Raw genomic sequence first — 11,283 nt, 5'->3', positions numbered from 1 at the left:
GGGGAAAAAAGTATTTAGTCAGCCACCAATTGTGCAAGTTCTCCCACTTGAAAAGATGAGAGAGGCCTGTAATTTTCATCATAGGTACACGTCAACTATGACAGACAGAATGAGAAAAGAAATCCAGAAAATCACATTGTAGGATTTTTTATGAATTTATTTGCAAATTATGGTGGAAAATAAGTATTTGGTCACCTACAAACAAGCAAGATTTCTGGCTCTCACAGACCTGTAACTTCTTTAAGAGGCTCCTCTGTCCTCCACTCGTTACCTGTATTAATGGCACCTGTTTGAACTTGTTATCAGTATAAAAGACACCTGTCCACAACCTCAAACAGTCACACTCCAAACTCCACTATGGCCAAGACCAAAGAGCTGTCAAAGGACACCAGAAACAAAATTGTAGACCTGCACCAGGCTGGGAAGACTGAATCTGCAATAGCTTGGTTTGAAGAAAAAATTAGATTAGATGTATACTATATTTAAAAATGTATATCCCTCATCTACACAAAATTTAAAGCTCTCTCTCACTACCCCTGCTCATAGACCCCCGGTCGGCTCTGGGATATGCAACCATTTCCCTTTTGTTTTGTTTTGTTAGTGATTTGACAGCGGATGTTCTATTTTATAAAAGGGAAGATGTTATGGGTGTAAGATGGCACGTTGATGCCATCTGTTGGTAAATGTTCATTACTGCAACACCAGTGTTTTTACCAGTGTGCTTGATATACCCAGATGAATTACAATGTGCTGAACAAGACTGGTTACTCGCATCAATGACTCGTCATTTAACATCCAAACAATATGGCCTCTGCAGATGTCAGGGCATTCCTACCTCTTGCGGAGCATCGCAGAGCAGTTGTGGAGGAAGTTGTCAAGGAAGTGAGTTTATGTTTATACAGGACCTCACGCCCTCACCTACTGTCAACCAATCATGTTAATGCGAAGCTATACAGAGCCTTCCTTATTGTTACAACATTTGAGAGGCGCATGGCGATGTTGTACAGAGGTGAATTTGGGCTCTGCACTTGCGTCACACCATCCATACAGCGCATCCAACCACATTTTTCTGATCAAGCATAAATTGTTTTTTAGCCCATTGTCGTCAGTTGCTAATTCTACAAGACATTCGCTGCTGTGAGGTGAGTAGGCTATAATTCAGTATTTCTTTATAACTTAGTTGTTGGTTCGATTGATGTTGTTAAAGTATTGTGACAAACTAACAGTTAGTGGTCTGGAGTGATAGTGTCATTTGGAAACTGACTGAGTTTGATTTTGCTAGTTTGAAAGTCAGCCCAAGTCAGCTAACATTATGTTAGTGGGCTAGCCTGCTAGTGGAAATGTGTGTTTTGGATGCATGTATGGTAGACTAGGCTATTTGTTGCTTTCCTTTAGCTGGGCAATTTACAAAACAGATATCGTTCCCGAGGAGCTCTAAGTTAGTGTTTGGAGACAGCTGCAAATAAAAGTGCGCACTTCCCATATAAAGTGAACTGTCACAGTTGGAACAGTCAGTAGCTAATGGATACAAATAAATACGTTGTCACACAACTTTATTTCCAGCCGACTCAAATTCAATATCAATTCAAAATTGAGAAAATAACTACCTCTAGATATTGATTGATTTAATTAACCATTATTTAACCAGATCAGTCATGTCAGTTTACTTTCAGTTTTGATTATAGCCTAGTCCTCAATGTTACAAAAACAAATGTACCCACCCTTACGAAAAAATATTGCAGTCAGAGTGCAGTATAACTGCAATTACTGCATCCAAAATACCACAGTCGACTGCAGTTTCTGCACTTTTACAGCAGTTTCAAAACTGCAATCTTTTTGTGTAAAGGCACTGTGCACAGAGGTCATTTCAACGTCTATTCCACGTTGGTTCCACGTTCAGTGTGTGGAAAAAACGTTCATTCAACCAGTGTGTGCCCAGTGGGTCTTCTTCATCTCTGAATGTAATATGCCAACATTATCTTACACTCAAACGTTTGTTCTTTACAGGTTAACATTGGATTTCCTGTGCTGTGAGCCATGGCCAAGTCATTGAATATCCCTCTAGAGGAAGAGATGGTGAGCATCCTAGGCCAATGTGGATCAGCTCTGACTAACGTCCTGCAAAGCAAGTTTGGATGCACTACTGTGCTCCATGGTGTAGATGCCAACTATGCAGGGCAGTCGAGGAAGCCCTCTATCTTTCCTGAGGAAAGGTTTTCTATACATCTATCCAAGAGCTTCAAGGTGTCTGTGTGGAAGGATGACCTTACCACTCACCGCGTTGATGCTGTGGTCAATGCTGCCAACAACAGTCTAAAGCATTATGGAGGTCTCGCAAAAGCGCTTAGCGATGCTGGTGGCCCAGCTATCCAGCAAGATAGTGACCAGTACATTTTCAGTAAAGGAATGTTGTCAACAGGAGATGCTATCATCGCCCCACCTGGAGACCTTCCATGCAGGAAGATCATTCATGCTGTGGGTCCAAACCTTCCATACGCCCCCAGAAAATATGACGTTGATGATGCCACACCACAACTCCAAAGGGCTGTTTTAAGCATTCTGAAAGTGGTCAAGCAAGATCATCTGCAGTCAGTTGCCATTCCTGCCATAAGTTCTGGCCTGTTCAACTATCCCTTGCCTATCTGTGCAGATGTCATTGTTAAAACCCTGAAAGAGTACCATGATCCGAATTACTCCGGAGCTCCACTAGAGGTTCGTCTGGTTAATCATGATGAGCCATCGGTCAGGGAGATGGAGAGAGCGTGCCGTCAAATACTGGGGTCCTCTGGTTCACACAGTCAACAAGTGGTGGCTCAGGGGCAGTCACCTAAGGCGTCATACAGTCCAGCTGCAAGCAGCCACGGGAAAGGCTCCACCAAACCCTTTTCAACACATACGGTTCAGCTTGGGAATGTCAGTCTGACCATCAAAAAAGGATACATCGAGAGAGAGAAGGTAAAATAATAGAGCATAGGAATGATACATGAGCATAATAATGCGGTAAATTATATTGATTGTGGAATTTGTAAATATTTGGCATTGTTTCAGCAAGAAATCTCTTTAAATATCTGAAAAACAAAACTGTGATGAATTGATATTCTTTCTTGCTCATCTTTTATTGACAGACTCTCGGTATTGTGAACACAATTTCTACTGACCTGAATTTGTCAACCGGGGTAATATCCAATGCAATCCTGAAAGCAGCTGGCCAAGGCATCCAGAAAGAGATCTGGAATTACTTCAAAAACAACCCCAAATCTGGTGATGTTATTGAAACCCAGGGACACAAACTACTATGCAAAAATGTGTACCACACTATATGCCCTCACAAAAGTCAAGTGTCTGAAAAGGTAAATGCAAATAAGTCTCTATAAGACTTAGTAAGGGAACCAACTACACTGCAATGGACTGTTATGAGATCAAATATGAAATTGTTAGCCTACCTCGTTGTTCCTAGCAATACGTTAAGAATAGTATATCTCTAACTATATTTGCTATATCCAGTCCATACGTGTAACATGGAATAAGCAAGGAATTTGTAAGCTTTCTGTATTCCTCTGTTAACAGAGTCTTGGTGACATCGTCTCTAAGTGTCTGAGCATGGCACAAAAAAGGCAGCTGTCTTCAATCTCCTTCCCAGCCATTGGTACTGGTGCGCTGGGCTTCAGCAAGCAGGAGGTTGCAAAGATCATGATGGACACAGCCGTGACATTTGCCCAGCACAACAATGGAATGAAGATGGATATTTATTATGTGATCTTTCCATCTGACGCTGAGACATTTAAGGTATGTGTACAATAAAAGTATTATCAGTCACTTTCATACATTTACATTTACATTTACGTCATTTAGCAGACGCTCTTATCCAGAGCGACTTACAGTTAGTGCATACATTATTCTTTATTTTATTTTCATACTGGCCCCCCGTGGGAATCGAACCCACAACCCTGGCGTTGCAAACGCCATGCTCTACCAACTGAGCTACCTCCCTGCCGGCCATTACCTCCCCTACCCTGGACGACGCTGGGCCAATTGTGCGCCGCCCCATTGGTCTCCCGGTTGCGGCCGGCTACAGCAGAGCCTGGATTCGAACCAGGATCTCTAGTGGCACAGCTAGCACTGCGATGCAGTGGCCTGGTCCCACAGGTCTTTGACAATTTCACTCTTTTAATTAGGCTACTTAGCAGTCTTTAAACTGAAGAGTTTGGGAATATGGTGTATTTCCAAATCAAGACTTCATTCTTTACTGTCTTGCTCTGACACACCAGAACTGATATAGCATAGTTACCAGTAGGATTGTGCCGATATCGTCATATTCGTAATCGTATCAGTTATATCACACTTGATACTCGTAATCGGATTTACTTGTGATCGGAGAACCCGGAAGTGTGCTTTAAATGTCGGTAAAGCCTATACCTCAAGTGCGCATGACTGCGCTATCACTGAGTGCATCTCAAAGCGTATCGTTATGTTCCTTCACTCATTCACACACATTGTTAAACGACCCCGACAGATGAAAATGCACATTATTTATTTACTTAGTCCTATTCAATTATCAACGGAATAAGCAAATAAATAGCGTAATGCACGGCTGGCTACTACTGTCTGCATTTATTCCAGACACAGATTTAGATGAAGTTAGGCTAATTCAGTTGCCCCATATTGTTTCACTTCCGAGAGGAGCAAAGCTTTTCTCTCCCGACACTTATGCCACAACATTTGTACAATCAAAATAAACAATCTACATTTGTCATTATATTTTCTAATGATCGCTCGATAAACATGCCTGGGCGAGGATAAATAATATTAGCAAGAAAGCATGGGCATGGATCACAACATAATGACAGACGTCGTCAGCAATGGAATAATTATACAGACAGACAAAGTAAACCTACTTAACAACGCCAAGTACACAGACAAAAACAACCATATGACCTCAGCAAAGTCGACAGGAAATAACTACGTTGAACAACAATGACTAGCTACGGATTCATACATGATGTTTGGAGAAGGGGAGACTTGTGACCGTGAGTGAGTGAAACAGCTGTGCATGTGTCTGGGGAAAGGAGAGCAGAGGGAAAGCAGCTAGTTCTAATCGAATCTTTGCAGCTGACTCAACCGATACCCCGCCAGTTTCTTTACAGACAGAAGAACTAGCCAATAGTTGTTTAGAGCACACAGCACTTCACACTGTTTGTTTGAGTGAAAGAGAGCTGCGTGCTGGCAGCTGAAAATATCCGGTCACGGATCATTACAAAAAATATTTTTTATAATCGTATTTGGAAAATTCTCCATATCCGTTACGATACTTGTTTTGTCCGAGTACTCGGCACACCCCTAGTTACCAGTGCTCACATATTTCTTCTCTTTTCCACAGGCTTTTGAAGATCAACTGAAATCTCTTCAAGGCGCAACACAACATTCTAGCTCCTCCTCTAAAGGTGAGTTCCCAATCAAAAGAAGTAGACTAAGTGGTATGTTAATATAATTTGTGTCTCAACAGAACCCATACAACATATTTCTTCCAACTTTTGAACTAACGTATGCTTTCATGTCTGTGAATCGGCAAGGATTTGGGCACACAACTGATCAGTATGAGTCCAGAGCTACAAATGAACACCGATATCCAAGGGGAGGTGCATCACCGTATATCGAGCTCAACAGTGCCCACAGTGATAAATCGATGGAGGCCAAATCTTGGCTCACTCATGCTTTCAAGCCCTCTGAGAACTTCACCATTTTCAACAGTTTCATACTGCACTTTGGTCAGAGGGAATTTGACGAGCTGCTTTCCCTTCAAACCAAGTGGAATGTTTCCATTGAGGAGTTCTTTAAAGATGGTCGTACTGGTGTGAACATCCAGGGGGCTTCTAGAGGTGTCAGAGCTTCTGTGATAGAGTTGGAAGCCATTTGCTGCAAAGTCCAAGAAGATTTTGCAAATAAAGAGGAGCTTGCCATGGGCCTGAAATCGTCCAACAATTTCTCAAGGAAGCCTGTAGAGAAGAACAGCTCAGATGATTTTTCCGGGCTTGAAATTGTCAGGGTGAGTGTTAACAAAATAAACTACAGATTTAACATTAAAGGTGCAATCTGTTATATTTACTGCATGATAATTGATCAAATATGGTTGAATCTTTTGTTACAGGTTGAGAAGGTGGAGAATAGCACTCTGAAGCATCTCTTTGAGCTAAAGAAGAGACAGTTGCAGTCTGCCTCTTCACAACGAATGTACCAGCGCCTGCCAGCGCAATACTGTGACCTGGTCAGCCGAGTGGGCTTCCAGAGGGAGTTTGCACCACCTTACGGTAAGAGAGAAGCCACCTATTTAAATGGAATGACATTTTATAGACTTTCACAAGGCTTTTTGAGGCACATACCTAGTTTGCAGCTAAAACATAACTCAACCTACCTCATCACACGTTTTTGTTAATGTGTTTCTTTCATCCATAGAGCAAAAGTATGGAGAGGGTATCTACTTCAGTAGCAGCGTGCATGGGGCAGAGAAGCTGTGGAGGGGCTTGGCTGATGAAGAGTACCTGTACTTCATTGAGGCGCAGGTGCTGACAGGAGAGTCTACTATTGGCTCACCAGGTCTTACTGTGCCACCGGAGACCCCCGGTGGAGACCCGCTCAGCCTGTATGACAGCGTAAAAGGGGGTGTAGACACCTGTGTCATTTTCAATGGTCACCAGGCCCTACCTGAATATCTGATCATCTGCAACAAAACTTCAACCCATAAGTTTGGATAACGATGAAGTCCTATGAAGTAATTGTTGAAAAAAAAATTACATTTACATTTTAGTCATTTAGCAGACGCTCTTATCCAGAGCGACTTACAGTTAGTGAGTGCATACATTTTTTCATACTGGCCAAGAGCGATATAGATCTTCATTTTGTTCAGTGATTGTCTACTATACACTGATTTTATGAAATTCTGACATTTGCATCACATGTATATTGTTTTTTGATTTGCCATGGTTTAGTTTCTGCCTCGGTAAAAGCACTACGGCTTCAGTTTATAGCCAACTAAATGTTATTGCAGTTTGAATGGGTACGTTATGAATTTAGCAGTGGGTTTGCATGTATACTGAACAAAAATATAAACATAACATGCTATAATTTCAAAGATTTTACTGAGTCACAGTTCATATAAGGAAATCAGTCAATTGAAATAAATTAATTAGGACCGAATCTATGGATTTCACATGAATGGGAATACAGATATACATCTGTTGATCACAGATACCTTTAAAAAAAAAAGTAGGAGGATGGATCAGAAAACCAGTCAGTATCTGGTGTGACCACCATCTGCCTCATGCAGCGCGACACATCTCCTTCGCATAGAGTTGATCAGGGTGTTGATTGTGGCCTGTGGAATGTTGTCCCACTCCTCTTCAATGGCTGTGCGAAGTTTCTGGATATTGGCAGGAACTGGAACACGCTGTCGTACACGTCAAACCAGAGCATCCCAAACATGCTCAATGGGTGACATGTCTGTGTATGCAGGTCATAAATAATTGTTATGTGATATATGAAAAAAGTTATGGTTCACAATATTTTGGCAATGAATATAACTTACGGAAAGACTGCAGAATGTGCCTGATTGTGCTAAACAATAAATATTATAACATTTTGTTACTGCCACCTAGTACATCAAGAATTAAAACATGATCTGAGTTTTAACCAGACTGTCGGTTTTCACTCTATTCTAGATAGTGACATGTTACCCCACCCAACAGCAGGTTGAAAAGTCTACACACTTTCTGTTCAGATGAAGCCAATGCTTCCATGCAAAAGAGGCTTTGACATTCAAATCCACTCAATGTATGTGCATTCGGAAAATATTTTCCACATTTTGTTACGTTACAGCCTTATAAAAAAAAAAAAATCTACACACAATACCCCATAAGGACAAAGCAAAAACAGGTTTTTATACATTTTTGCAAATGTATAAAAAAATCAAACCTGAAATATCACATTTACATAAGTATTCAGACCCTTTACTCAGTACTTTGTTGAAGCACCTTTGGCAGCGATTACAGCCTCGAGTCTCCTTGGGTATGACGCTACAAGCTTGGCACACCTGTATTTGGGGAGTTTCTCCCATTCTTCTCTGCAGATCCTCTCAAGCTCTGTCAGGTTGGATGGGGAGTGTCGCTGCACAGCTATTTTCAGGTCCCTCCAGAGATGTTAGATCGGGTTCAAGTCCAGGCTCTGGCTGGGCCACTCAATGACATTCAGAAACTTGTCCCGAAGCCACTCCTGCGTTGTCTTGGCTGTGTGCTTAGGGTCGTTGTCCTGTTGGAAGGTGAACCTTAGCCCCAGTCTGAGGTCCTGAGCACTCTGGAGCAGGTTTTCATTAACGATCTCTCTGTACTTTGCTCCGTTCTTCTCTCCCTCGATCCTGACTAGTCTCCCAGTCCCTGCTGCTGAAAAACATACCCACAGCATGATGCTACCACCACCATTCTTCACCGTAGGGATGGTGCCAGGTTTCCTCCAGACGTGACGCTTGGCATTCAGGCCAAAGAGTTCAATCTTGGCTTCATCAGACCAGAGAATCTTGTTTCTCATGGTCTGAGAGTCTTTAGGTGCCTTTTGGCAAACTCCAAGCGGGCTGTCATGTGCCTTTTACTGAGAAGTGGCTTCCGTCTGGCCACTCTACCATAAATGCGTGATTGGTGGAGTGCTGCAGAGATGGTTGTCCTTCTGGAAGGTTCTCTCATCTCCACAGAGGAACTCTGGAGCTCTGTCTGAGTGACCATCGGGTTCTTGGTCACCTCCCTGACCAAGGCCTTTCTCCCCCGATTGCTCAATTTTGAGTCTCATAGCAAAGGGTCTGAATACTTATAAGGTATGTTTTGTTTTTTTAATACATTTGCAAACATTTCTATAAACCTGTTTTCGCTTTGTCATAATGGGGTATTGTGTGTAGATTGATGAGGAAAAAAATGAATTGAATCCATTTTATAATAAGGCTGTAAGGTAACAACATTTGGAAAAAGTCGTGGTCTGAATACTTTCCGAATGCACTGTATACTTAATATGATCCGATCTATATATGTACAGTTGATGTCGGAAGTTTACATACACTTAGGTTGGAGTCATTAAAACTCGTTTATCAACCACTCCACAAATGTCTTGTTAACAAACTATAGTTTTGGCAAGTCGGTTAGGACATCAACTTTGTGCATGACACAAGTAATTCTTCCAACAATTGTTTACAGACAGATTATTTCACTTATAATTCACTGTATCACAATTCCAGTGGGTCAGAAGTTTACATACACTAAGTTGACTGTGCCTTTAAACAGCTTAGAAAATTTCAGAAAATGATGTCATGGCTTTAGAAGCTTCTGATAGGCTAATTGACATTTGAGTCAATTGGAGGTGTACCTGTGGATGTATTTCAAGGCCTACCTTCAAACTCAGTGCCTCTTTGCTTGAGATCATGGGAAAATCTAAAGAAATCAGCCAAGACTTCAGAAAAATATTTTTTGACCTCCACAAGTCTGGTTCATCCTTGGGAGCAATTTCCAAACGCCTGAAGGTATCACGTTCATCTGTACAAACAATAGTACGCAAGTATAAACACCATGGGACCACGCAGCCGTCATACCGCTCAGGAAGGAGACGCGTTCTGTCTCCTAGAGATGAACGTACTTTGGTGTGAAAAGTGCAAATCAATCCCAGAACAACAGCAAAGGACCTTATGAAGATGCTGGAGGAAACAGGTACAAAAGTATCTATATCCACAGTAAAACAAGTCCTATATCGACATAACCGGTTTGGCCGGTGTAGGCCGTCATTGTAAATAAGATTTGTTCTTAACTGACTTGTCTAGTTAAATAAAGGTGTAAAAAAAAAAAAAAAAACCTGAAAGGCCGCTCAGCAAGGAAGAAGCCACTGCTCCAAAATTGCCATGAAAAAGCCAGACTACGGTTTGCTACTGCACATGGGGACAAATACATTTGACATGTTCTATGGCTACAAAGCGCAGGGATGAAGGTGAGCCATGGTTGGCTTCTATGCAGTAGCGTGCAATAGCATATACCTACTTGCGAGTGTGCTAGCATGCGTGTGCGTATGCATGCCTGTGTGTATCTTTTCTTCACTGTCCACATTGTTCCATAAGGTGTATTTATATCTGTTTTTATATCTGATTTTACTGCTTGCATTCCACTTGATGTGGAATAGGGTTCCATGTAGTCATGGCTCGGTGTAGTACTGTGTATTTTCCAGAGTCTGTTCTGGACTTGGACTGTGAAGAGACCCCTGGTGGCATGTCTTGTGAGGTATGCATGGGTGTCTGAGCTGTGTGCCAGTCGTTTGAACAGACAGCTTGATGCTTTTAACATGTCAATACCTCTCACAAAGACAATAGTGATGCAGTCAGGGGCGGTGTGTTCATTAGGGCGATATGGGCGACGCACTGCCAAACGGGAAAAGGAAGGGATTTTTTTCTAATCAATTATATCACGGCAACAGTAGTTATCAGTGTTCTAATCTAGACGTCTGATCTGCCACTAAATGTCCAATCAGGCTAAAGTCGTGCTTCAAATGCCCCCCCCCCCCTTTTGGGGCGATTTCAGTCAGGTTGAAAATCGCCCCAGAAGTCTCTCATAGACTCTCATGTAAAAAATATTTTTTTCAAATATCAGAGCTTTCAATACAATCTCTATGGGTTTCTGAGGGCTTGCACTTACGTGCTTTCGTCATACGTAACATAACCATGAACGTAACTAAGAAAAGAGCGGGTAGCAGCGTCAATCAATTCACGTACTACTATCAAGATGGCTAACGTTCAGTGCAACTCGATTGTCTCTTTGAAAGAAGTTCACATCAAAGACCATTCAAAACGAGCTACTGGAGTGTATGCTAGCGGTCATGAGGGAACATATTGTGGAGGAGGTGAAGTCGGCGAACTTCGTAGCTATCCAAGCTGACGAGACCACGGACGTTTCTACACAGACACAGCTGGTGCTTGTGCTGAGGTACATAGATAGCAACCACAAAGTGCAGGAGCGCTTTTTTGAGTTCCTTCCCATCTCGGAATCAACCTCAGTCTCAATCGCCAGTGTGCTTTTGGAGAGACTGAACGGTATTTTTGCCGACGACGAGAAAGTCAAACTGTGGTGCACTGGCACTGTACCAGGTTCTCATGAGCTACAACCTCCAGGAGACGTTCTCTGAGACTGTGACTCTGTTGAACATCCTCATAACTACTCCAATGACAACAGCTGAAGCTGAGAGATGTTTCTCAACTTTGACACGAGTTAAGAC

The 11,283-nt window shown here is 42.2% G+C and overlaps 1 protein-coding gene across 1 annotated transcript; it reads left to right on the top strand.

The window, feature by feature from the left end:
* Positions 1 to 863: 863 nt before the first annotated feature.
* On the top strand, positions 864 to 7,156 carry LOC121551213 (protein mono-ADP-ribosyltransferase PARP9-like). Its single transcript, XM_045210631.1, has 8 exons — positions 864 to 1,142; positions 2,008 to 2,955; positions 3,126 to 3,350; positions 3,568 to 3,786; positions 5,378 to 5,441; positions 5,571 to 6,043; positions 6,146 to 6,305; positions 6,451 to 7,156. The coding sequence occupies exons 2-8, from the start codon at positions 2,038 to 2,040 to the stop codon at positions 6,747 to 6,749; spliced, it is 2,358 nt and encodes a 785-aa protein (XP_045066566.1). The 5' UTR covers positions 864 to 1,142; positions 2,008 to 2,037; the 3' UTR covers positions 6,750 to 7,156.
* The last annotated feature ends 4,127 nt before the right edge of the window (positions 7,157 to 11,283 follow it).

Source organism: Coregonus clupeaformis, chromosome 35 (assembly GCF_020615455.1).
Source record: "Coregonus clupeaformis isolate EN_2021a chromosome 35, ASM2061545v1, whole genome shotgun sequence".
Taxonomy (NCBI): domain Eukaryota; kingdom Metazoa; phylum Chordata; class Actinopteri; order Salmoniformes; family Salmonidae; genus Coregonus; species Coregonus clupeaformis.
The sequence above is the reverse complement of the archived record's forward strand: the minus strand, read 5'-3'. Positions and strand labels throughout refer to the sequence as shown.

Bases quoted from the DNA above. Each gene is read 5' to 3' on its own strand.
- LOC121551213 (XM_045210631.1), top strand. From the start codon at position 2,038: ATGGCCAAGTCATTGAATATCCCTCTAGAGGAAGAGATGGTGAGCATC. The intron at 5,442-5,570 runs GTGAGTTCCCAA...TGAATCGGCAAG, and splicing joins TTCTAGCTCCTCCTCTAAAG to GATTTGGGCACACAACTGAT. The intron at 6,044-6,145 runs GTGAGTGTTAAC...CTTTTGTTACAG, and splicing joins CCGGGCTTGAAATTGTCAGG to GTTGAGAAGGTGGAGAATAG.